We start from the raw sequence: 26,799 nt of genomic DNA on the forward strand, positions 1-26,799 counted from the left end.
AGTGACGACCGGGGGTGACCTGGGGGTAGTGGACGGGATGGAGGACTGGAGGGCCCGCTCAGCCCCAGCACCACCGCAGGTAGGAGGCCAGCCAGACCCTGGGGGTCTCCAGAAGAGTGAGCCTGAACCTCAGGGCAAAAGTGCCGTCAGTGTCATCACTCATGTTTCCGGCTCTTCTGTGTCTTTTTAAGTTTTGTTTTCAGGTTTGTTTTTTTCTTTTTGGTTTCCTGTTTGAATTATTTCAGTTTTGGTACATTTTAGCAAATGGAAAAAAAATTCTAAGTAGAATTTTACCACCAAAAAAAAAAAAATCCAGCAGCTTTTAATGTTTTCAGTCGTAGTGGTCTCATCGGTCACAGGTGGGATGCCAGTGTCAAGATGGCCACACTCTGGGCTGCAGGAGGCTCTGGCATCGTCACCCAAGGAGATCTCACAGCTCCCTGGGTGTTCCTTCCGGGCATGTGTGTGTGTGTGTGTGTGTGTGGTGGGGGGGCGGAAATGGGGTCTCCACAGGTGGTAATGCTGAGGATGGGGTTGTGGGGAATTCATGAGACGTAGTTCACCCACTTTCCAGCGTCACAGAAATGCCCCATGCCTTATATATTGCCTCGTTTTCAGCCACCACCCAGGTGGTCCGGCCAATAAGTGTTAAAAAGAAATCTCATTTTTATCTCTTGATGAGCCTTAAAAAGGATCAAATCCATAATTCCTGGCAGCGCTTTCCTTCACTGCCAGAACCCTCCCCGTCCCCCAGTTCCCCTTGTTCCTGACCTCACTCTGCCTCCTTTGTTGATTATGTTGAAAGACTGGCTCCCCGATGGTGGAGCTTCTGTTCCTGTTAGTCCAGGGGGCTCCCCCCAAAGGCCAGCTCGTTTGGGAGGGTGCCAGCTATTGGAGGGGAAGTGGGACGGGCGGGTGCTGCCTTCCGTCTGTCTGGCTGGCCCGGGGGGATCCCGGGAAGAGTCTGACGTGGCAGATCTTATCCCCTCTCAGCTGCTTTTGGGGAAATGAGATCTGACTCACGAGACCATCAAAGCTGTGATCATGCTGGTCTTCTGCTCGGCGCCCCACTTGTGGTGTTCTCTGTGTCAGTCATTTGGAGTTGTAATCCTGTTACAGGATAATGTTTTTTTTTTTTTTTTCTTTTAAAAGAGTCTATTTTCCACTTGCTGTAGCAGAGCTGATTACGGGTCCACTCAACTCTGTCCTTCAGAGGCAGGTAGGGGAGCAAAAACAGCGCCCAGCGTGACCTTGCCCGGTTTTGGACTCCAGCTCTGCGGGTTATTTAATCTTTCTCTCCCTCGAAGTGTCCTCAGGTGATAAAATAATAATGAACATGGGCTGGGTACTTCCTGTGCGCCTGACCGCGAGCTCAATATTCCCTTCAACCGTCCAGCAGCTCCAAGAGGGGGCTCCGTGTTACCAGGGTAACGGTAACAGCGCTCCCTGCATCCTGGCACTGGGGCTCCTGCCCTGCCCCCCAGGATTAAGGAGCAGACACTTGGGGGCATGGAGTCCCCACCCTGTGTACAACAGGACCAGGGCAGGAGCAAATGAGACAATTCCTAGAAAACACTTGCCACAGAGTCCGGCACAAAGCTCCAATTGTAGCTCTTTTAGTTACTTTAATTAAAAATCATACTTTTTTCCTACTAAAACCCTGTGTTGACTGAGAAGCCGCATTCCTGATAACGTTTGCATATGAAGCTGCATGAACAGCCCGAGTCCTGCTGCGCCCACAGCAGCGCCCACGGTCCCCTCCCTGGCCCTTCTTGGTCTGAGCTGTTGACCGACACCTGTGGGTGCCCTGGGCCGAACGAATACAAGGACTTTAGGCTGCTGTTCCCATTTTTCCTGAGAAGGGGCTATTTAGCCCTCACATGATTTTTTCTGATAAGTTGATCAACTGGTCCTTTCTCCAAGTTTGGAGGCAGGGTTTAATTTTGAGCATTAGGGCAGGAGGCTAGGGAAGTCCATGCGTGTATGTACGGTGTGAGGAGTGAGGAGACCGTAGTCTGTGGTGGGTCCCCATGGAGGTCCTGGCAGCTGCTGAGAGGCCTCAGGCTCAGGAGAAGCTCCCATTTCAGGGATCTCAAATCAAACGCCCCATGGGGCTGGGCAGTACCTTTTAAGAATGCAGTATGTTGGTTGGAGTCTGTGACCAATGAGAGCCGTACCCAATGGAGGCCCCGGCCCAGGGCCTGCAAGCACTCCATGTCCACAGAAAACCAGGACGACCCAGTGGGATGTAGGCAGATGTTCTACAGGGGTCCCCAACCTCCAGGGTTTAATGCCTGAGGATCTGAGGTGGAGCTGATGTAATAACAGAAATACAGTGCACAGTAAGTGTGCTTGAATCTTCCCCAAACCATTCCCCCTCCCCAGTCTGTGGAAAAAATTCTTCCATGAAACCTGATTCCAAAAAGGTTGGGGACCGCTGCTCTAAAAGGCTCTTCATGGAAGAAGAAAGGTGACTGTGTTACCGTGAGAAAAGCCCAGTCCTGGGCTTTCGGGAAACGGAGGCTCGTCTGTGTGGCGGGAGTGTTAACCGACGATTTGCTTTGGGAGGCATTCTGGCAACATCTGTCACAGCTGGAAGTGTGCACACATCTGGACCCAGAGTTCCCTCTTCTAGAAATTATCCTAAAAGACACCATGAGTCTACAGGACTGTAAGAGTGAAAAGTGCAGAGACAATCCAAACGCTTGTCACCCGGTCAGTGACTGCACATGTGATGATCTGCCTTTATGCTGTGAAGTTACACATCCTTTCAGAGGAATTCCTCAGAGTTTTTAGTAAAAATCTTACCTTATAGGTGCAAATGCATTACAGCTTACATTTTGAAACCATTCATTAAAATTTTTCATAAGTGTCTAGGCAAGAGTAAATATATAATTAGCAACTAATCAATTGTTCTGAACAGATACGTACCTGCTCTTGAAAATGTACTTGTCAGTAGTTTTGTAAGATGTTAGCATGGGGAAAACATCTTAAAGGGTATGTGATGTACCCTTTCTTTATTGAGAGTATATATATTTCCTTCTAGAGAATGTATATCAACTTTATTGCTTATGATTAAAATTGTAAATTCCAAATCCATGAGGCTTTGACTCCAGTTAATCATTGGACTTTTTTTTACTAAGGGAGGGAACTGTTTCACAATGAACCCCAGGAAGTTTGGTGACTATTCAAAAGTTCTCATCCTCATTTGTACTTCGGAATTTTACATCTTCGAACATAATACAATTAGGAATCTGTTGCAGATAGTAAAATATTGCAAGTTCCCAGTTTGAGCTCTCCGGGCCAATGAATTATCTCTCTGGTCACATGTGGAATCGTAGTGGACCCCGTAAGCTGCACACCTAGGTCCACGCACGTCTCTTCTAAGTGGCCCCCTTTCTGGACACGATGTCCCTCTCCGTGCCTGCAGTCTGAGCCTCGTCCTGTACTCAGGTGATGCCCTGTGTCATGGCCTGTCATGACCGAGGAGTATCAGCGTGGGCAGGGTCGGGGGGGCACGGCCTGAGGTCCCCAGGGTTATGGCTGAGTGCTGAGCAGACCCTCTTGATCATTCTTGGATTTAACAGATCTTCTACACAGGGTGAGGCGCACTGTGCTGTTTCTTAACTAATTTCATTCCCTCGTTGTCCAGCGAGGTCAGTATTTTCACTCTCATTTTATAGTTAAGACAATCTGGGGTCAAAGAAGTGGAGGATCCCACTGTCACACAGCTGAATAAGCAGGGGAAGACGGGTTTTATATTCAGCTTTGAGGGATTCTGAAACCCATGCTGCTTATGTTCCCAATTCCTCTTGAATTTTGTAAGACAAAGATATGTATGACACTGATTATTCAATATTTAGATTGAATTTTTAAATGCTCTAAAAATGTCTATCTAAATCAATGATGACTCTTTACAGGTAAAATTATCCAGTGTATTTTCTTCCCCTTAAATAAAGCAGGCTTGTGTAATTGTACTTCATGTTTTTCTTTTATTGAAGTCTAGTTGATTTATAGTGTTAATTTCTGCTGTACAGCAAAGTGAGTCAGTTATACACATATATACATACTTTTCTATATTCTTTTCCATTATGGTTTATCCCAGGATGTTGACTATAGTTCCGTGCTACAGTATTATTATTACATTTTTGTAGGAAATGACCAAGTTCACTCCTGGACACTAGTCTCCAGCCAAGCCTTAGATACCGCATGGAGAGTGGTGAAGGGGTCGGTGACCTTGGCAGTTTCATTTCTGGCAGCCATCCTCTGCTACTTCAGAAGGCTGCATCTGTATTTAGGGCACCGGCTGAAATGGTATGTGGTTCTATCATCTTTAAATTTCAAAAATGCCCTTGCTGTTCAAAATAGAATTTTGATGTTATTATTCCCCTTTATCTTTTAGGTGGATTGGATATCTGCAGAGAAGATTCAAAAGTAAATATTTTCACGCCTGTGTTTACTTATTTTAAGAGAGGGTTCAAGAAGGAAAAGGGAAGGGAAAATTCACCACCGTGTATTTTCGATTTGGTTCAGGGAACCTCAGCGTGGAGGCGGAAGTTGATTTACTCAGTTATTGTGCAAGAGAGTGGAAAGGAGAGACACCCCATGCCAAGCTGATGAGGAAGGTGTGTGTCTGTTTATTCAGGTCGTGGTGGATGGAGAATTTGTGTGTAAAAATCAGGAAACTTGCATTCCACTATGCTTTACCACTATGGAGCCAGGAACAACTTGTGGCTGCAGTTAAAAGCCAAACAACTGCTAGGCATCACCTTCAGGCCTTTCACTTAGTACTGGGGCCTTTGAGGACTTGGGTAAATTAGGCCTGTAATTTCAGGACACTTGAGCATTGTACCCTTTTCAGCTCTCTCCTGGCCAGGGCTATTAAAACATCTGCAGGGGGCTTCCCTGGTGGTCCAGTGGCTAAGACTCCCAATGCAGGAGGTCCGGGTTCAATCCATGGTCAGGGAACTAGACATGCTGCAACTAAGAGGTGGCGCAACCAAATAAATAAAGATATATTTTTAATCTGCACTTGCATTGGAGACTTCTGTCCTTGAAGGGATCAGGCACCTTGACATGAAATATTTTGAGGATTTTTTTAGAACTTTCCATCAGACCAGTCTTGGTAGACATCCCCAGCTGTGTTGTCCAACCTTGTCACTAGCAAAAGCCAAAAAAAGTCAAAAAGGAAAAAGAAGAAGTACTTTTGAGTTGCTCTTTAGCATGGACTTAAAAGTACATATAATAGTTTTCACTGCAGTCAGGTTGCAGCCATCCTCTCCCCACACTGACCTTCCCTGACTTGGCTTCCAGGAAGTTATCAACTAAAATAGCATCACATGGACTCTGTACACACAGAAGTCACTTGAAAATGACACGTGGTCGCATCCATAACCCATACTGGTTCTGTTGTCCACTTTATTTGGGAGGAGCGCCTTGCTAAAGATGCCATGAATTAGCTTCCTTTAGTCTCTTGTCCAGCAGAATTAAGAACGACTTTTTCCTCTGGTGCCAATAGGCTTACGAGGAGCTGTTTTGGCGCCGGCATATTAAATGTGTTCGACAAGTCAGGAGAGACAACTACGACGCCCTGAGGTCGGTGCTGTTTCAGATCTTCAGCCGGGGCCTCGCTTTCCCATCCTGGATGAAAGAAAAAGATATCGTGAAGGTACGTTAGGTCCTCACGCTGGAAATTTGGCGAAAGTCACGCTGATGGGAACTGCAGCACAGAGTCCGGGGTCTCCTGCAGGTGGTTTTGTATTGTACACAAGGTGTCAGGAGACTGAAGGTCCTTTAGCTCAGTCCTCTGTCTCTCATGCCAGTTTGCAAAGAAATCATCTCAGATAGTCATGCTCAATTTCATTTTGAATGCCAGCATCTTTTCTTGAGAAGGGCGTCTGTCTTTTGTAAGTAAAGTGGTCCTTTAATCCACTTTCCTGCTCTGGCTGTTTGAGCATTGACAAGCACAGCGTGTAAACTCCATCCCAAAGAGGCCCTCATATCCCCTTTTGTCAATCCGTCTCTCACCCCAGGCATCCACTGATATGTTTTCTGTCCCTTTAGTTCTGTCTTTTCCAGAATGTCAGAGAATTGGAATGACCCATTGTGTAGACTTTAGAATCTGCCCCTTTCACTTAGCATAATGCATTTGCCGATCACCTGTATTGTTCCATGGATTTGTAGTTCAGTGCTTTTATTGTAGAGTGGTGTTCCTTCATATGAATAGAAGACATCTTGTTTATCCATTCATGCATAAGTTGAAGAATATGTGGAGTGCTTCCAGCTTGAATAAGGCTGTTAGAAATATTCCCGTTCAGGATTTTGTGTGACCGTACGTTTTCATTCCTTTAGGGTAAATACCTAGGAATGAGACTGCTGGGTCTCATGATAGGTTTTTCTTTATAAGAACCTACCAAGTCTTTTCTTAAGTGGCTCTGCCATTTTGCCTTCCCACCAATAATGTGTGAGTTCCAGTTCTTCTACATTTTCAGGTTTTTTGTTTGCTTTTTAGCCATTCTAATAAGGGTGCATTTGTGTCACTGCTTTTGGTTTGCATTCCTCTAACAGGTAATGATTTTGAGCATCTTTTCAGGTACTAATTTGCCACCCACATTACCTCCTTGGAGCAGCAGTCTCAGTTTAAATCTTTTGCCCAATTTTGTAAATTGAGTTTTGAGGGTTCTTTATATATTCTCAATACAAGTGCTTTATCAGATATGTCATTTGCAAAGATTTTCTCCCAGCCAGTGCCTTATCTTTTTTTTTTTTCATTTTCTTGACAGTGCCAGGCAATTTATTCTTGATGAATGACCTTAATTTTTATTTGAATGTAATATGCCTATTACATAAGCATGAGCAAACTCTAGAAGATAGTGAAGGACAGGGAAGCCTGGCGTGCTGTAGTCCATAGGGTCACAAAGAGTCGGACATGACTTAGCGACTAAACAACAGCAACGATATGCCTAACCACAGATGCACATTTAAGGATGGAGAAGCAAAGAAATATAAAGTGTATGCATATATATAACTCCACACGGTCTGTTTCCTTAACACCTTTTATTTAGAATTGTTTTATTGGTGTTTAGTCTAACGTAGCAGTTGTCAAGCGTATGCCGCGTGCCAGCCCTGTTGCTAGTTGCTGAGGACAGAGAACATAGCCGAGATCCTGGGCTCCACAAGCTCAGCGGGGTGGAAGATGGATCAGATACCCACAATGGATCAGATTCTTACGCGTTCCATGATCATATTTAATCCAACAGGAGTCCTGAAAAATGGATAAGATTGCCCTTCATTTACAGTGGAGGATGCGCTAAGAGGTAACATAACTAGCGCTGGTTGAGTAACCTCCCAGCAGACCAGTGAAGAGCTAGGTTTGAACCACAGGAAGCGTCCTTCTATGATCCATGTTGGCGAATTACTCCAATGCTGTTTGGTTAAACATAACTTCTAAATGGATATACCTAGGAAGTCTGGGAAGTGTTTTATGTAAAAAGATTGTTTCTGTAGACATAGTGTTCATTGATGTTTTCATCTGTTGTGAAACTGAATCAAGAAGGTGATCCAAATCAATCCACAAATCTAAAAAGACTAGGTTTTACTTAACTGCCGTTACAGTCTTTTACACTGAAGACTTCTGAATGAGATAAGATTACCCGCTGTGCAATATTCTGAGCTGTGTGTCAGACATGCTGAGATACTGACCACTGTTGGCATCTACTTCCTTTTCAAGCTTCCAGAAAAACTGCTATTTTCGCAAGGTTGTAATTGGATCCAGCAGTACAGTTTTGGTCCTGAGAAGTATACAGGTTCCAATGTGTTTGGAAAATTACGCAAATGTGTGGAATTACTGAAAACACAGGTGAGTCTCCAGGGGAAAAAGACAAGGAATAAAAGTGTGCATCCCACAAGCAGCTGCTTGCCTCCCATGTCAGGCATTTTGCTCTGTGTCCTGTGAGAAGGAAGTGCAGCAGAAACACTCGTCTAGTAACTGACCATTTCCTTTCCTGCTCTTCGTTCTCCTCCCAAGTAATGATCGAGAGCAATGTTGTTGTACACGGTTGTTAGGCCAGTTTTGGCTAACTAGCCAGCCACCCTTAACAATCACATACTTTTGTTTTTCTAGAAAAATGTGGCGTGAGGTCCAGACAAGACACTGGGAGATGCCCTTTGGAATGCACCCTGTTAGTAACTTGGGGACAGCACAGATGTTATCATTTGACTAAAGAGTTTTTGCTGCCTTTTACTAGACACAGATTTTAGATTGTTGAAATGAGTCCTCCTTGGGAAATGCCATTTCAGTGCCATGGCTTTCTGATCTGTAAAACTAATGAATAACCTCAACCCTGTACCGTTATTATGAGGATTTAATGAACAGAAACCCATAGATTGCTTTATACTCCACCCTGGCACACAGCTAGCGGTGAAGAATGCTAATTAGTACTCTTTGTCACTGGACTATCCTTTGTGTAATCCGACATCCTTAGAAGTAGCTTTAGGAGCCTGACCTCTTTAGTGTTCTACTTAGTAGACAGTGTATTTTTGAAAAAATACTTAAACTACTTTGTTGTTGTAAAAGTAATTAATACTTAGAGTTACAACAATCAGTGTCAAAAGATATAAAGTGAAAAGTTAATGGGTCCCCCTATTAATCCCTGGTTTGTTTTACAAGTACTTTAAAGATTATGCAATGGTGTATGAATTGACCTTTCCCTTCTAAGTTTCACTTAACATCTGTGTTTTTAGTGGACTGAATTTAGTGGAATTAAAGATTATCACAAGAGAGGAAGTATGTGCAACATCCTTTTTTCTGACGCTCTCCTGGAATATAAACTTTATGAAGCCCTGAAGTTCATCATGCTCTATCAAGTCACTGAGGTTTATGAACAAATGAAGACCAAAAAGGTCATCCCCAGTCTTTTTCAACTTCTGTTTACCCGGGAAACCTCATCTGACCCCTTAAGCTTCATGATGAATCACCTGAATTCTGTCGGTGACACATGTGGACTGGAGCAGGTAAACGGGGCAGAAGAATCGTGTGTCTGATGAAGGACAGTGTTGGCCATACTTCAGCATGTAGGTGATTGCAGTTTACCGTCAGCAGCGATAAAACCAGCTGCAAAGAGTGGCTTGCGTGCTGAGTTGCTTCAGTCATGTCCGACTCTGTGCGACCCCATGGACTGTGGCCCACCAGGCTCCTCTGTCCATGGAATTCTCCAGGCAAGAATACTGGAGAGGGTTGCCATTGCCTCCTGCAGGGAATCTTCCTGGACCAGGGATCGAACCTGGGTCTCCTGCATTGGCAGGCGGATTCTTTACCACTGAGCCACCCGGGAATCCCACAAAGAGGTGGTGGGTGGATATTACCCCCATCCAGTCAGGAAGAGTGATACAAGCCTTCCTGCCCCATGCCAGCTGCTGTGTCTTCGCAGCTCGGTGGCTAGCGAGCAGCAGTGCCGGGCACCTGTCTGACCTTCACACTGCCTCTCAGGTGGGAACAGGCTCTCCCACTACAGAGGTTACCTGGCAGGAAGTCCAACTGCGAACTGAGATAACGTTTGGGAAAGCATGTGGTTACTTAGTGCAGGTAAACATAAGTTATTGAAACTGAAAGTCCAGACAATGCTTTTCTATGCCCCGTAGCAAAAGGGCTTTGTTTTGCTTTGCTTTCCTAGGAAGTACTCAGAATTACCTGACACTTTAATAAAAATTAATTCATTTAAAATGATTTTTTAAAAAAAGTTGGAAATCAGGATAACTCTTATTGAAAGCATTCCTTTATATTTTTTCCAAACAGCTTGCCCTGTGATCCCCCTATGGAGACCTTTCTCTGTTTGTCCCCTGCCTTCCACGCAGACGTCTTCCATGTCTGTCCCCAATTCCACACCCTGCACGGTTCACATGTGGGTCTGGCCACGAGCCCATCATCTCACGAGCTGCAGAACATGCTCCCTCCGCTGGAGGGGGGAGGCGGGCATTTGGAAATGTGCATCTGTGACCTTTCTTTCATCTCCTCCCCACAGATTGATATGTTTATACTCGGATACTCCCTGGAAGTAAAGATAAAAGTGTTCAGACTGTTCAAGTTTAACTCCAGAGACTTTGAAGTCTGCTACCCAGAAGAGTCGCTCAGGGAGTGGCCGGAGATCTCCCTGCTGACCGAGAACGACCGCCACTACCACATTCCTGTCTTTTAAGTCAGGCTGGACTGGGCACCAGCTCTCGCCAGTGACAGAAGTCACCCTTGCAAGTAATGTTTCTAGAAAACCAAAGCTGGCATTGCTGCCATGGAAGGAGTCGGGAACCCCTCTCCAGGAGCACAGGTACCCTGGACAGGGGACCCCATGGTGCCTTTCCTCTGTTCTGACTGGTTTCCTCCAGCGCAGCTGCACTAACAGGTTTGTGGGCTGGTGGTTTGACCTTGTTTGTGAAGACTCTGGTCACTTCACATGCAGTCAGGCACAAGGATATTTAGTTTGAACAAGAGCAACAGGAAAAAAGTGAGAAGGAAACAAGGACAGGAAAAGGACTAAAGGAGAAGAATTTGTTTGGCTGTAACCTTTATGTTCTTCATTAGGAATCTTGTCTTTGACTGATTTGCGATCTTCATAATCATGGCCTAATTTTATGAGCATTACCTTCCCAGGAGTCTCTGTGGTAGACTGATTTTCCAGAACCCTTTGATTAACTTTAAAATTGTGCGTGTGTGTGTGTTTTTACTCACATGCGCGTATACATGTATAGTTTTATATCTACATATCTAAACACATACATACACATAGCCACTACTTTGTCATGCTGTCCAATTTGTTTTATATCTCTTTACTCTTTTTTTTAAAACTGTTGCATCTGACCAGTTTAATATGTTTTATATAAACCAAAAAGATACATTCTACAGATTAAGGCAACTGAATGACAATTATTGAACTGTTATAAAAATAGTAAACTGGTGTATTTAATGTGTATTTACATGTGTATTTAATGTGTGTAGGTAGAAATCATCAGAGAAGGCAATGGCAAGCCACTCCAGTACTCTTGCCTAGAAAATCCCATGGATGGAGGAGCCTGGTCGGCTGCGGTCCGTGGGGTCGCTGGGGGTCGGACACGACTGAGCGACTTCACTTTCACACAATGGAGAGGGAAATGGCAACCCACTCCAGTGTTCTTGCCTGGAGAATCCCAGGGAAGGGGAAGCCTGGTGGGCTTCCGTCTATGGGGTCACACAGAGTCGGACACGACTGAAGTGACTTAGCAGCAGCAGCAGAAATCATGCCCACCTCCCCCCCGCCCCTATATCTGTATTCTAATCCTGGAAACCTGTGAATAGGTTGGGTTAAAGAGCAAAGGGGAATAAGGTTGCAGATGGAACTAAGGTACTAATCTACTAACTTTGAAATAGAGAGAGTGGTCTGGGTTCTCCAGGTGGGCCCAGCATAATCACAAGGGTCCTTAAAGAGGGGACTTGGGAGAGGATCAGTCAGGGGAAGATGGGAGAAAGAGATGGACGGTGAGAGACAGAGGCAAGGCAGCCGGTTTTGTTCATTGCAGCAGCTACAAGGAGGATATTACTGCAGTTACATGAAGGAGCCACAAGCCGAAGACCATGGGCGGCCTCTGGAAGCTAGAAAAGGCCAGAGAACACGTTCTCCCCTAGAGCCTCAGGCAGCAACAAGGCCCTGCCAACACTGACTTTTAGCCCCGTGGAACCCGTGTCAGGCCTCTAACCTAGAGACCTGTGAGATGATAAAAGTGTTGTTTAAGTTGCTAAGTTTGCGGTTCGTGTTACAGCAACCGTAGACAACTAACGCACTCAGGCTCACTAACTTCTGGTCGTCTCTATTTTGGAAATACTTTTCCAGTTTATTTTAGCAGTCTTTATTTTGGAGGTACTTTGCTAGTCCCGCTTTGTATTTCGGCAAATACAAAGTAACTTAAAATCTTGGCTAATGGGATACTATTTCAAAGTTACAAACCCTTTCTAAGAATGACTTACTTATTAACATGTTTGATGCTAATGTTTTCTCATTTCCATATGTCTACTGTAAATAAAAAGGAGGTATGTTAAATGCTGCGGTCTATGAAACTAACATTTAGATTAGTAATGGGGACACTCACCTGCGTTTACCACATAAAGCCAGTATTGGGCCTGCTGCCATTTTGTCCTCTGGGTGAAGAGCTGAAGAGTACTGAGCTCAAACCCAGGGGCTTTGCGATACCTTGAGAGCCACACGAAGCGGGATCTCTATGGCCTTTTGTACTTGATCTCCACAGCCCTTGCCTACATCTATGGGTTTTCATAACCCTTGGGCTTCCCTGGTGGCTCAGTCAGTAAAGAATCTGCCCGCAATTCTGGAGACCTGGGTTTGATACCTGGGTCGGGAAGATCCCCTGGAGGAGGGCATGGTAACTCACTCCAGTATTCTTGTCTGGAGACTCCCCATGGACAGAGGAACCTGGTGGGCTACAGTCCATGGGGTCACACAGAGTCTGACACAACTGAAGCAGCTTAGCACGGCACGGGCAGCTTGTAACTCTTGTCACATTATCAACCCCTGATGTTTATCCTTAACCATGCTGGGGGATGGGGCAGGGTGGAAAAAGGATTCTTTAAATAGAGGGGCAAGACCAAATTGTGAAAAACATTTAAATATGATAATAATGAAAGTAAAAAATAAGACTCTTCAGTAGTTACTGTGTTTGGGGGAAAACATCGAAACAGAAGATTTTAGGGGACAAGGTATTGGGTGTTTTTGTTTTTAATTCAGTTGTATGATGAATATAACAAACTAGTCAGAAGGAACTACATATAAATTAGCACTGTTTTTAATTGCTAGACGGGTTTGATCCCTGGGTCAGGAAGATCCCCTGGAGAAGAAAATGGCAACCCACTCCAGTATTCTTGCCTAGGAAATCCCATGTACAGAGGAGCCTGACGGGCTACAGTCCATGGGGTCACAGGAGAGTCAGACATGACTTAGAGGTTAAACAACAACAACAGCTTATTTAAACATGGGCTGTGTTCTAAGAAGCATTCCTGAAGTACAGAAATATTGTTTGCACTGAAATAGCCTTTTTGTAAACAAAGAATATATCTTGCTTCTAACTTATAAAACCTCAGATGAACATCTAGACAGAACCAAATACAGGTTGGTAGTTAAAATTATCAGTGTAGTGTTTTACTGTTCTGTTTTGCTCACCCATGAGTTTGAAAAGGTGGAGTGAAGGTCAAACCAGTAACGCTAGAGGGCTTCATGGACAGCATACAACTTGACTCCATTGCTCCTTAGCATATAGCAACACGTCTATCTGGACAAACCCCAAAGCTTGAGACTTCGCTGGCCCCATGTTTTGTTATCACCGTCATCCCCAAAGACAGAATCTGGGAAGCAACTGGGGCACCACCTCATGTACCTGTCAGTCTCAGCTTGTGTCCAGCTCTCAGCATGTCCACGGACTTCCTTTGGGTGCTGGCCTCTCTGTTGGCCCAGCTTTGTGGGAAGGGCCCTGGGGCTAGGTGATGAGAAGGAGTTGGTGCAAACTGACAACGGGGGTGAAAACCTAAAAGCTGCACTAATATTCTGGAACTTTCAGTATGTGAACCTAAGTAGACACATTTATGACTTACTTGAAGATTCCCTGGAGGAGGAAATGGCAACCCACTCCAGTATTCTTGCCTGCAAAATCCCATGGACAGAGGAGCCTGGCAGGCTACAGTTCATGGGGTCCAAGAGTTGGACATGACTGAGCATACACACTATATCACACTATAAATTAAGAAAAACAGAGATGAGGTGATACTTGGTGAAAATGTTATAAAATATTCATATCTTATAGCTAAATAAGAAAGATAAATATGTGTTTCTCTTATCAGGAGCTAGCCTTAGGTGTAATTAAGCATGATCAAAGCATGATCAGCACTGATGTATATTTGATCTATGTTTAATACATTAGTCATCAAATGGTAAATGAGAAATTAATTTTCCCACTTGGTTTATATTTCACGGGGTAAGAGTGGACACTTCAGTCTGCTTGTGAGACCAGCTGTGTTACTAGTTGCATTTTTGGTTGTCCCTCCTGAGTCCCTGTCTTCAGGCAAGCACACCCCATGCACTGAACAGGAAGAGGAGATGTCACATGACTCTGTCTTTAAAGCAGGAAGTAGCGTGCCTATTTCCCTTTGAACATGTGGCAGAGCAGTGCTTGTGGAGCTCTCTGTGGTGAGCGTGGTGATGGGCCCGTTTTTTGAATTTCCCGTTCTTGGCAGACGGGCACTTTTGTAAAAGTGAGATCAGATTGCTATAAGAGTTTCTCAACACTTGCTCCCAGTTCCTGCACACACTCTTGCAGACAAGCAGAAAGAGCTTGCAATGTGGCCCTGGTCTATAGCACGCACTGAAACATGAGTTTCAGGTAAGAATCAACATATTCTGATGTTATTTCTCTGGGGGTTTGGGATTTTGCCAGCATGAGAGGGTGGTGCTTTTGTTTTGCTATTGGGCCACCCAAGGCCACTGTGTGGAGATGTCCAGTGTGTGCCTTGCTCAGGACACCTGACTGAAGAGGTGCGTGGGGGCTGGGGTCTGTCTTCTGAGTCATGACCCTCTGCTTGGCAGAGCTCCTTGGATCAGTCATCAGACAATCCCAGTTACATTTGCTACTTTTTGAGAAGGCTTCCATGGGTTTCTACCTTCTCTCAGCAGAAATTAGCAAGAACCTCCTTTTGATTTCAGTTCTTTATGCTTAGCAAGAATCTTCACATTTCTTTCTTTACTGGATTTCAAACTTCTGTGGGAAGGAATGTGGGTCTTATATCACCATGACTAGAACAGTGCTCATACTAATAGCAAATGAATTCCAAATCACAAGTTGCTAATGAAAGCCATGTGCAGCTGTTAACCTTCTTAAAGAAGCAAAGAGTCATAGTGTGATGATTTCCTTCCTTCCTTCCTTTTTTGTTGATCCAAAACTTGAAGAGACCAAGTTTTTAGATGGAGTCTTGGGGAGAGAAGCTTTCTGAAGTTAGTGATACCCCAACATATTCATCAAGTCAGAGTGACCTATGAAGTGGCCACAATAGACATAAGAGGTCAAATCAAGTATGGCTAACATTTTATCTGCAGTGAGGTTAAAATTAACCAACAACATCTAGTTCACCAAGGAACAGGTTCTTAAACAAATACGACTCAGAACATTATTTATTGGGGTCATGGACTTCTAATTAGAGAATAGAACCTTAAGATGTCCGTAGAACACACCTCCCGTGTTCCCTCTGCTGTGGAAGAGGCCTGACCCCAGCCTGGACTCCGCAGAGCTGACAGGCAGGTCCCAGGTAGGAGGCAGCAGGGTAGGGTGGGGCTGGTGTGGCAAACAGGGCCCAAGGGCATAGTAGCCTGAATCCACAAAACCGTGGCAGGTATGCCAGAGCCCAGCTCGGGTGTTTATCAAAGTCAGAAGCTGAAGGACGCACCCCTTGGCGTGAATGGCTGAAATCAGGAAAAATGAAGGCCTGGAAGCTTATCACCAGCACAGAACAAATAACTTCTGGTGGCAAATGGGATCGGAGAGAGTTCTTAAACATCGGGTGACTTGTAAGGTCTCTTCTCCACAAGACACATCCAGTGTGTGCCTTGGTTACTGAGGGTCTTCATGTATCTGAAAGACTCACTGTGCTCGGCCTTCACAGGCTCCGTGGATGGCGGGCTAATGAGGGCACAGGCTCAATGTCTGTAATAAGGAAGAGATTTGAGCACATCCCTGAATTCCAATTCTGTGTGGGGTTTTAGTGCGAATGACACATGTTTATGAGCTTCAGCTGCTGTTTTATGATTAATATGAAATACTGCCCGAGAGCCAGTCTTGCCAGAAATGCAAAAAATATGTTTCTAAAATACTCTGGGTTCTGTTCCAGCCATTTGATGGTAAGGGCAGAAAACCACTTAAGTCAGTTTGATAAGGAGAATCCCACAGACCAACGGGGCAGGAAGTACGGCCAGTCCTCTGGGAACGCGCCTGGGACCTGAGAGCCAAGAATTAGAGTTTCCAGCTGCATCTCTCATGAGTCACGGAGAGATGGTCTTATCCCTCCAGATTGCCCGCCTCACTCTGTAAGTGATTCTCTCTTTCCCTTCTTCTCTTTGTCTCTCTTCATGTCTGCCTCCCGCTCTCCACCCTTTGGGCACACAAGGCTGCTCCTGCCACTGAAGGAAGCTGCATCTTAGTTCACGAGTTAAAAAAGCCTGAGAAGTAGAATCTGATTGGCTCAGCCAGCGAGCCAATGAACACGTGTACGGCTCTAGCCAATCATCTGTGACCTGGGTAGGGGGCCCGGGTACCTGCAGCATAGATGTGATGTTTTGTGGGAATTTGGTGTAAGCAGGGCATGCCTCAAACCATTAAATACACGTGGAGTTTTTCACAGCTCAGGTACACAGAAGAATCGGCAGTCAGAGAACCTGGTAATTAAGGTTGGTAATCAATTAACATCTCACTAATAGAAATGTTAACGAGCTCTTTGGAGAATAAAGACAAATGTGGTGGTATCAGACTAGGGTGACAGTCATACAAGGTTGGCCTCATGAGGCAGTTTTCTCGGTGGTTAGAGGGGAGATAGGAAAAAGAAGTTACAGGTGTCCAGAGTAATCCCTTCATGTGCAGGTTTGTGGCTATTGATCTGTCTAGATAAATAGCTGAGAAGACACACATGCTGCTTTAGAAACATGACCTGAAGTCTCCTGAGCTTTTCTGTAGCATTCTGATGGAAAGAGATTTACGGTTCTTCTTTGTCCTCTAAAACTTACCTACGTGCGTTTTCAGCCAAATCTTTGGCCGAACTTTGGCTAGCTCTGTAAAGTACTCTGGCTCCGGTACTTGATTTCCATGCTGTAAAGGGTGAATTTGACATTGCCTGCTTCCTCCAGGTTCCATGACAACTTCCTTAATTTGTTGTTCTCTTTGTGCCCTGGATAGTAAATTCTTACCGGTAGTGGAAATTGGCTCCTGCACTCTTAAGCATAAGCACCAAGGTCAACTCTGATTGCCTGGCACCTCATGCAGAGAATTCCCAGCAGTAAACAGGTTAATGTTTACTGTAATGAGATATTGTTTTCCCTATGCTTCTTTTTTTAAAAAAAATAATTTGTTATTTATGGTTGACTGGGTCTCTGTTGCAGTGCACAGGCTCTTTGTTGCTGCATACAGGCTTCCTCTAGTTGGGGAGCACACCGGCTTCTCATTGCAGAGCTTTTCCTGTGGAGCACAGGCTCTGGAGCCCACAGGCTTCACTAGTTGCAGCACATAAGCTTAGTAGTTGCAGCATGGGGGCTTAGTAGCTGCAGCACAAGGGCTCGGTTACCTCGACATGTGGGATCTTCCCAGACCAGGGATCGAACCCATGCCCCCTGCGTTAGCAGGAGGATTCGTAACCACTAGACCACCAGGGAAGTTCTCCCCTCCCCCCCACCTCTTATTGCTTCTACAGGATATTTGTTAAGATACAGCCTGGAGCCAGGGGACAGCGCAGAGAGCCCAGGACCGCAGAAGGGTAAACCTGCTGGTTGTTCTCATTGGTCAGATCACGTTTGTGGCTTCCTAGACAGTAAGTAAATAACAACAATGGGAAATCTTTGAAGAGCCTCATGGTGAATATCAGAAAAGATCGCTTGGTGTAGTAAGTGAATATCCACTAAATCTATTTCTGGACCAACCTGTGCTGGAGGCATTAAACTTACCTACATTTCACAGGTTAACAAAACAACTAAACTAAGCCAAGGTAAGTTGGGCTTAAAAACAGAGAGAAGAGAAAATAGTTTCTATAAACTAATGATTGGCAGGACCTAATGGAATGGGTGAATGTGTTGAAGAATGCTGTAAAAATCACAATAACAAGAGCAGTCAGACTTAAAGCTTCATTTTAATAATCTCAGACACCAAGTTGAATATCCAAGTGGGAAGAAGCAAGCATCTTATAAGACAGATACGTTGGTGCTAAACCCATAGTTCTTTACCCAGCTCAGGAAGAAGTAAATACATACGGTGACATGATTTGAAATAGTTCCAAGCCATTTCCCTTACTTTCCTCTTAAATCATCCCCAGATGATGAGATTTTCAAAATCAGCTATTGTGCTGAACACAGGGCAATGATGAAAAATTGTAACCAAAAGCATTTTCAAATGAGTGAAACAAAATAGGCTTCTTCAAATATGACCTGGAAAGGAGTCTCTCAACATAAAACCATGTAATGACTTCTATAAATTTCAGGAATATAAGCAAAGACATGTGATGAGGGCTAGCCTACTTCAATAAGTGTAGCAATGCCTCAGAGTTGCTATTTGTAGGCTGATGGTCCAAAGGAGATACAGTCTTCAGTGCCATGGTATCCTACCAGGGACCAGGGAGTTCAGCATCATCCATGTGGCAGACCAGAAACCTGTCAAGTCCTTGTACACAGAGAGAATTACTGACTTTGTGATTAACGATGCACTGTCTGATAGCCACTTGTCTTTACAGGAGCATTCTGTTTCTCAGCAGCCAGCCACACGTTTGGTCCCTCCATGCAACTACTGCTGCTGCTGCTAAGTCGCTTCAGTTGTATCTGACTCTGTGCGATCCCATAGACGGCAGCCCACCAGGCTCCTCCGTCCCTGGGATTCTCCAGGCAAGAACACTAAAGTGGGTTGCCATTTCCTTCTCCAACCATGCAACTGCAGGCAAAGTCAATTCCATATCTCCTCACAGCAGCTCTTTGGTCTCAGAGAGAGGATTTTATGAATCTCTTACCACGGATTTTTCAGATCAAGGTCAAGCTATGGATCTTTCAAATTATGCCTTCAAGACACCCAGCATCCAAAGTGACTGTTCAGGAGACCCAGAGGTCACACTTATATAACTATATAACCTTTCAGGATAAAACCAACATTTTTTCAAAAGGAGGATAGGGGAGTAAAGATGTTCAATGACCTAACAACCCAATGTTCAACATCCAAAAAAATTACTAGACATGCCAAAAATCAAGAAATAAGACCACATAACCAGAAGAAGAAAAATAATCAATAGAAAAAGACCCAGCAATGACAGAGATGGTGTAATTGGGATGCAAAGACATTGAAATAGCTATTACAAATATGTTCAACATGTTTAAGGATCTTTAAATAATAGGAATATAGTCAGGAGAGATGCTGAAGACATAAAGAACCAAATGGAACTTCTAAAAATGAAAATTAAGATATCTGAAGTGGAAAAATACACAGGATGGGACTAACTGCAGCTTCTACGTGGGAAAAGAAAAGATCAGTGAACCTGAAGATGTAGCAATACAAACGACACAGTCTGAAACATAAAACAGATAAATAAGATCTCAGTGATCTGGGAATAGTATCAAGGTTCATTACATGTTAATTAGAGTCCCAGAAAAGAGTCTGTTGGCAGGAGAGGGAGACAAAAAGATATATGAAGAAATAATGGCTGAAAAACTGCCAAATTTAAAAACCCTAAAAACTATAAACTCACAAATCTAAGAACCTTAAGCAACCCCAGGTAACATAAAAGCACCCGTACACACATATCAGAGCACATCAAAATTGAGTTTCTGAAAGACAGTGATAAACAGAAAGATCTTAAAATCAGCCAGAGGAAAAAGGCACATGATGTACAGGGGAATAAAGATAAGAATGAGAGCTGCTGCTGCTAAGACGCTTCAGTCGTGTCCAACTCTGTGCGACACCATAGACAACAGCCCACCAGGCTCCCCCGTCCCTGGGGTTCTCCAGGCCAGAACACTGGAGTGGGTTGCCATTTCCTTCCTCAGTGCATGAAAGTGAAAAGTGAAAGTGAAGTTGCTTAGTCATGTTGGACTCTTAGCGACCCCATGACTGCAGCCCACCAGGCTCCTCTGTCCATGGTATTTTCCAGGCAAGAGTACTGGAGTGGGGGTGCCATTGCCTTCTCCAAGAATGAGAGCAGATTCCATAAACTATACAAGTCATAAGACAATGGCTCAGCATCTTTAAATTGTAGAGTAAAATAAATACTGTCAACATAGACTTCTGTATCCAGCAAGCATCTTCTTTAAAAATTTCACCTTAAGGTGAAATAAAGACTTACTAAGACAAACAAAAGCTGAGAGGCTTTACCATTTAGCACCACTGTGTAAGTAATGTTAAAGAATATTCTTTAGATAGAAGAAAAATAAAACCAGATGGGATCTTGGATCTGTACAAAGGAATGAGAAGTGCAAGAAATGGAAAATATATGGGTAAATACAAAATTATTTTTCATTTTAAAATTTCTTCTGAGAGTAATTAACTATATAAAGCAAAAATAACAAACACATTGGGTTCATAGCTTATGCAAAAAGTGTATAGCAATGACAGCACAAAGAAGGAAAGGGAAATGGAATTATACTGTCATAAGGGAAATGGGAGGCCTGGCGTGCTGTGATTCATGGGGTCGCGGAGAGTCGGACACGACTGAGCGACTTAACTGAACTGAACTGAACTGAACTGAAGGGAAATGGGAGTACACATAACATTCAGCATAATGGGCTGGAGGAAGCACAAGCTGGAGTCAAGATTGCCAAGAGAAATATCAGTAACCTCAGATATGCAGATGATACCACTCTTACGTCAGAAAGCAAAGAGGAATTGAAGAGCCTCTTGATGAAAGAGGAGAATGAAAAAGCTGGCTTAAAACTCAACATTCGGAAAACTAAGATCATGGCATCTGGTCCCGCCACTTCCTGGCAAATAGATGGAGAAACAGTGGAAACCATGACAGACTTTCTTTTCTTGGGCTCCAAAATCACTGCAGATGGTGACTGCAGCCATGAAATTAAAAATGCTTGCTTCTAAGAAGAAAAGCTATGACCAACCTAGACAGCATATTAAAAAGCCGAGACATCACTTTGCTGACAAAGGTCTGTCTAAAGTCATGCTCAAAATTCTCCAAGCCAGGCTGCAGCAATATGTGAACCATGAACTCCCAGATGTTCAAGCAGGTTTTAGAAAAGGCAGAGGCACCAGAGATCAAATTGCCAACATCCGCTGGATCATGGAGAAAGCAAGAGAGTTCCAGAAAAACATCTCTTTCTGCTTCGTTGACTATGCCAAAGCCTTTGACTGTGTGGATCGCAATAAACTGTGGAAAATTCTGAAAGAGATGGGAATACCAGACCACCTGACCTGCCTCTTGAGAAACCTGTATGCAGGTCAGGAAGCAACAGTCAGAACTGGACATGGAACAACCGACTGGTTCCAAATAGGAAAAGGAGTGCGTCAAGGCTATATATTGTCATTGCTTATTTAACTTATATGCAGAGTACATCATGAGGAACGCTGGGCTGGAAGAAGCACAAGCTGGAATCAAGATTGCTGGGAGAAATATCAATAATCTCAGATATGCAGATGACACTACCCTTATGGCGGAAAGTGAAGAGGAACTCAAAAGCCTCTTGATGAAAGTGAAAGAGGAGAGTGAAAAGTTTGGCTTGAAGCTCAACATTCAGAAAACAAAGATCATGGCATCTGGTCCCGTCACTTCATGGGAAATAGATGGAAAAACAGTGGAAACAGTGTCAGACTTTATTTTTTTGGGCTCCAAAATCACTGCAGATGCTGGTTGCAGCCAGGAAATTAAAAGACGCTTACTTCTTGGAAGGCAAGTTATGGCCAACCTTGATAATATATTAAAAAGCAGAGACATTACTTTGCCAACAAAGGTCTGTCTAGTCAAGGCTATGGTTTTTCTCGTGGTCATGTATGGATGTGAGAGTTGGACTGTGAAGAAAGCTAATCGCCAAAGAATTGATGCTTTTGAACTATGGTGTTGGAGAAGACTCTTGAGAGTCCCTTGTACCGCAAGGAGATCCAACCAGTCCATTCTAAGGGAGATCGATCCTGGGTGTTCATTGGAAGGACTGATGCTAAAGCTGAAACTCCAATACTTTGGCCACCTCATGCGACGAGTTGACTCACTGGAAAAGACTCTGATGCTGGGAAAGGTTGGGGACGGGAGGAGAAGGGGACGACAGAGAATGAGATGGCTGGATGGCATCACCGACTCTGTGGACATGGGTTTGAGTGAACTCCGGGAGTTGGTGATGGACAGGGAGGCCTGGCATGCTGTGATTCATGGGGTCACAGAGAGTCGGACACGACTGAGTGACTGAACTGAACTGAACTGAGTCAAAGCTATGGTTTTTCCAGTAGTCACGTATGGATGTTAGAGTTGGGCCATAAAGAAAGCTGAGCACCAAAGAATGATGCTTTTGAACTGTGGTGTTGGAGAAGGTTCATGAGAGTCCTTTGGACTGCAAGGAGATCAAACCAGTCAGTCTTAAAGGGAATCAACCCTGAATATTCGTTGGAGGGACTGATGCTGAAACTGAAGCACCAATACTTCTGCCACCTCATGAGAAGAGCCAACTCACTGGAAAAGACCCTGATGCTGGGAAAGACTGAAGGCAGGAGGAGAAGGGGATGACAGAGGATGAGATGTTTGGATGGCATCACCGATGCAATGGACATAAACATGGGCAAGCTCCGGGAGATGGTGAAGGACAGGGAAGCCTGCTGTGCTGCAGTCCATTTGGTTGGGAAGAGTCAGACATGACTTGGCAACTGAACAACAACATATATTAATTATTATGGGTTGGGTTATTTTTTTATATAAAGGCTCTAAAGGAACCACCAGAAAGAAACCACTTTAATACATTTGGAAAAAATATATTATAAATATAATAAATGTTGCTGGGTGATATGAAATGATATAGCATGTTTAAATTAAACCTCAAAGAAGAGTAGAGGCAGGTGGGATGTCATTAAGGAAAAGAAGGATACTGATGAAATTCTGTGCACCACAGAAGAATAGCGTCTTGCAGGGATGGGGGAGCCTGTTGGGCTTCCGTTTATGGGGTCACACAGAGTCGGACACGACTGAAGTGACTTAGCAGCAGCAGCAGCAGCAGATGGGCTTATAGCTGAAGAAACTCACTGAAGAAAAAGGGGTTAAGTAAAGAATCATCATGGAATGTAAATAGGAAGATCTTGCTTTTGAAAATATTTAAACTCAAGACCCATCTCCCAGCTTCTCAGAATGACAGGGGCTCCTGTGTGTGACTGCTCAGAGTGATGCAATTTCCTTGGAAAGAGAAGTAATTCAGTAATAAAAACACCTTTCATGAAAACAAGTCATATGATTTATTTCACAAAGTGTCTTAGTATATCATGCATGTGTAATTATTCACAAGTGTTAGATAATAAGTTAACAGAGGCCAGTGACTTGTCTAAGATCTCATGTTGAGTGAATGCCTGGCACATAACAATCAATATATTTTGCTAAGTGGATTAATGAAGTAACTGATCCTTGGTATTCTGGTCAATTGCTCACAATAATGTAAACATAAAGGCAAGCATAACTGGTTGAAAAGAATAAAAGCAGAGGAGAAATTAGGAAACTTTTACAGGATTTTAGTAGCCTTTTGTAAGCTACCTTTGAAAAGATGGCACACATGGGGAGCTGTCCCCGGTGCTGAACCTATTTGTCGTCAGGGGAATAGGTCAGAGGATTGCTGTTGGTTTTAGTCACTAAGTTGTGTCTGACTCTTTGTGATCCCATGGACTGGAGCCTGCAAGGCGCCTCTCTCCATGGGATTCTCCAGGCAAGAATCCTGGAGTGGGTTGCCATTTCCTTCTCAGGGGGATCTTCCCAACCCAGTGACTGAACCCTTGTCTCTTGCACTGGCAGGTGGATTCTTTACTGCTGAGCCACCAGGCAAGCCAGGTCAGTGGATGATCTTCACCAATTTTGATATATATTTTCTTCTGGAATTCTATTACCAACGACAATACTATCAATAATTTTATTTATAATTTTTTCCCTTTTTAAATGTTGTAAAGACTATTTTTAAAATTATAGCTTTGTTGTTATTTAAGGCAAATTTAATGTATAAAGTGTTTAATTCAGTAGATTTTAGTGTAGTCACAAAGTTGTGGAATTATCACCACTATCTAATTCTAGAATATTTTTATTACTGCCAAATAACCCTCAAAAAACCCCTTTCTTAAGCCTCTGGAAACCAGGAATTTACTTCTTATCTGTAAGACTTGCATATCCTGGAATTTCTGAAAAATGGAATTATACAATATGTGGCCATTTGTAATTGACTTTTCACATAGCACACTGTTTTTGAGGACTCTCCATGTTCATTACTTTTATTGACGAACAATAATCTATTGTTATGAATATACCACATTCTAATAATCAGTTAATGAGCATTTAATTTATTTCTCCTCTTTAGCTATGCTGCTGTGAATGTCTATGTACAAGTTTTTTGTGTGAATATATGTTTTCAATTCTCTTGCAAATATACCTAGGAATGGACTTGCTGGGTTATATGATCTTTTTAATATTTTGTCAAGTGCTTTTTCAAAGTAGTTGCTCTATTTTGCATTCCCACTCAGCAGTGTATGAGTATTCCAGATTTTCCACATCCTTATCAACAATTGTTATTGTCTATTTTTAATTTTAGTCACCTAATTGATGTGAAATTGTATCTCATTGTGTTTGACTTGCATTTATGTAAAGATTTATGACACTGGACATCTTTTCATGTACTTATTGGACATTGGTCATCTTCTTTGGAGAAATGGCCATTTGAATCTTTTGCACATTTTTTTTAAAGTTGTGTGGTTTTTCTCTTTATGTTGATGTGAAAAAGTTGTTTTAAATATATCCTGGATACAAACACTTTGTCAAATACATCATTTGGAAATATTTCCTCTCACACTGTGGGTTGCCCTTTTCAGTTTCTTGATAGTGTACATGAGTATTTGCAACACAGTGATCTTTCTGATTCTCCCCCAATCTTTCCCTCAGCAATTCTCAAGGGTTTGTTAATAGAATTTAATAAAATTCCGAGACTTAAAACATTACACCTTAACACTCCTAGAAGAGAAAGTAGGCAAACATTTTCTGACATAAATTGTAGAAATGTTTTCTTAGATCAGTCTCACAAGTCAATAGAAATAAAAGCAAAATTAAACAAATGGGACCTAATCAAATTTATAGGCTTTTGCACAGCAAAGGAAACTGTAAACAAAAAGATAACCTGCAGACTGGGAAAAAATATTTGCAAACAATGCAACCAATAAGCAATTAATTACTAAAATATAGAAGCAGCTATACAACTCAATAACAACAACAGCAACAAAAACAACCCAATCAAAAAATTGGCAGAAAATCTAAACAGACAATTCTGCAAAGAAGACACAGATGGCCAACAGGCACATGAAAAGATGTTTGACATCACTAATTACTAGATAAGTGGAAATCAAAACTACAATGAGATATCACCTCACACCAGTCAGAATTAGCCATCATTTTAGAAGTCTACAAATAATTTCTGGAGAGGGTATGGAGAAAAGGGAACCCTTCTACACTGTTGGTGGGAATGTAAATTGGTGCAGATACTATGGAAATCAGTATGGAGTTTCCTTTAAAGCTAAAAAGTTTAACTACCATATGATCCAGCAATCCCACTCTTGGACATATATCTGGAAAAGATGAAAAGTCTAATTTGAAAAGATAAATGCACCCCAGTGTTCACAGCCGCACTATTTACAATAACCAAGACATTGAAGCAACCTAAGTGTCCACCAACAGAAGAACAGATAAAGATGAATGGAAAAAGAAAATACAATGGAATATTACTCAGTCATAAAAAAGAAAATAATGCCATTTGCAGCAATATCGATGGATCTAGAGATTATTGTATTAAGTGAGCAAGCCCAACAGAGAAAGACAAATATCAGTCAGTTCAGTTCAGTCGCTCAGTCATGTCCGACTCTTCAACATCAGTCCTTCCAATGAATATTCAGGACTGATCTCCTTTAGGATGGACTGGTTGGTTCTCCTTGCAGTCCAAGGGACTCTCAAGAGTCTTCTCCAACACTGCAGTTCAAAAGCATCAATTCTTTGGCGCTCAGCTTTCTTTATAGTCCAATTCTCACATCTGTACATGACTCCCGGAAAAATCATAGCCTTGACTAGATGGACCTTTGTTGGCAAAGTAATGTTTCTGCTTTAGAAAATGCTATCTAGGTTGATCATAACTTTCCTTCCAAGGAGTAAGCGTCTTTTAATTTCATGGCTGCAGTCACATCTGCAGTTATTTTGGAGCCCCCCAAAATAAAGTCTGACACTGTTTCCATTGTTTCTCCATCTATTTGCCATGAAGTGATGGGACCAGATGCCACGTTCTTAGTTTACTGAATGTTGAGCTTTAAGGTAACTTTTTCACTCTTTCATTTCATCAAAAGGCTCTTTAGACAAATATATGATGTCATTTATATGTAGAATCTAAAATATGATACAAATGTACTTATTTACAAAACAGAAATGGACTTACCAACATAGTAAACAATCTATGGTTACCAAAGGGGAAAGGGGATGAGAGAGGGATAAATTAAGAGTGTGGGTTTAGCAGATACAAACTATCATATAAAAAACACATAAACAACAAGTATTTGCTGCATAGACAACCATATTCTTTTTCATTATAAATATATATATATAACACATATAAATATATATGGTGTATAAATAACATATTCTACATCTTTTAATAATCTATGATGAAAAAGAATAATATATATAAAAATTATATAATACCTGAACCATTTGCTACAGAGCAGAAATTTTTAAAAATGTTATAAAACAACTATACATCAAAAAAATAAAATTTAATTTTAAAAAGTTTCAAATACAGTATTTATCCAATACCTACCCTGAGTTGAAAAAAATACCTTCTT

The 26,799-nt window shown here is 42.8% G+C and overlaps 1 protein-coding gene across 1 annotated transcript in view; it reads left to right on the plus strand.

Moving 5' to 3' along the window:
* OTULINL (OTU deubiquitinase with linear linkage specificity like) overlaps positions 1-26,522 on the plus strand; it is a 44,178-nt gene extending 17,656 nt beyond the window's left edge. Inside the window, exons 2-8 of the mRNA XM_055422250.2 lie at positions 4,155-4,314; positions 4,403-4,434; positions 4,534-4,625; positions 5,519-5,668; positions 7,730-7,858; positions 8,743-9,012; positions 10,020-26,522. Of these exons, the coding sequence (XP_055278225.1) occupies positions 4,155-4,314; positions 4,403-4,434; positions 4,534-4,625; positions 5,519-5,668; positions 7,730-7,858; positions 8,743-9,012; positions 10,020-10,193 (1,007 nt within the window). The 3' untranslated portion in view covers positions 10,194-26,522. The remainder of the gene's footprint in view (positions 1-4,154; positions 4,315-4,402; positions 4,435-4,533; positions 4,626-5,518; positions 5,669-7,729; positions 7,859-8,742; positions 9,013-10,019) is intronic.
* The last annotated feature ends 277 nt before the right edge of the window (positions 26,523-26,799 follow it).

Source organism: Moschus berezovskii, chromosome 18 (assembly GCF_049115385.1).
Source record: "Moschus berezovskii isolate FMDL1 chromosome 18, NW_MosBer_1.0, whole genome shotgun sequence".
NCBI lineage: Eukaryota > Metazoa > Chordata > Mammalia > Artiodactyla > Moschidae > Moschus > Moschus berezovskii.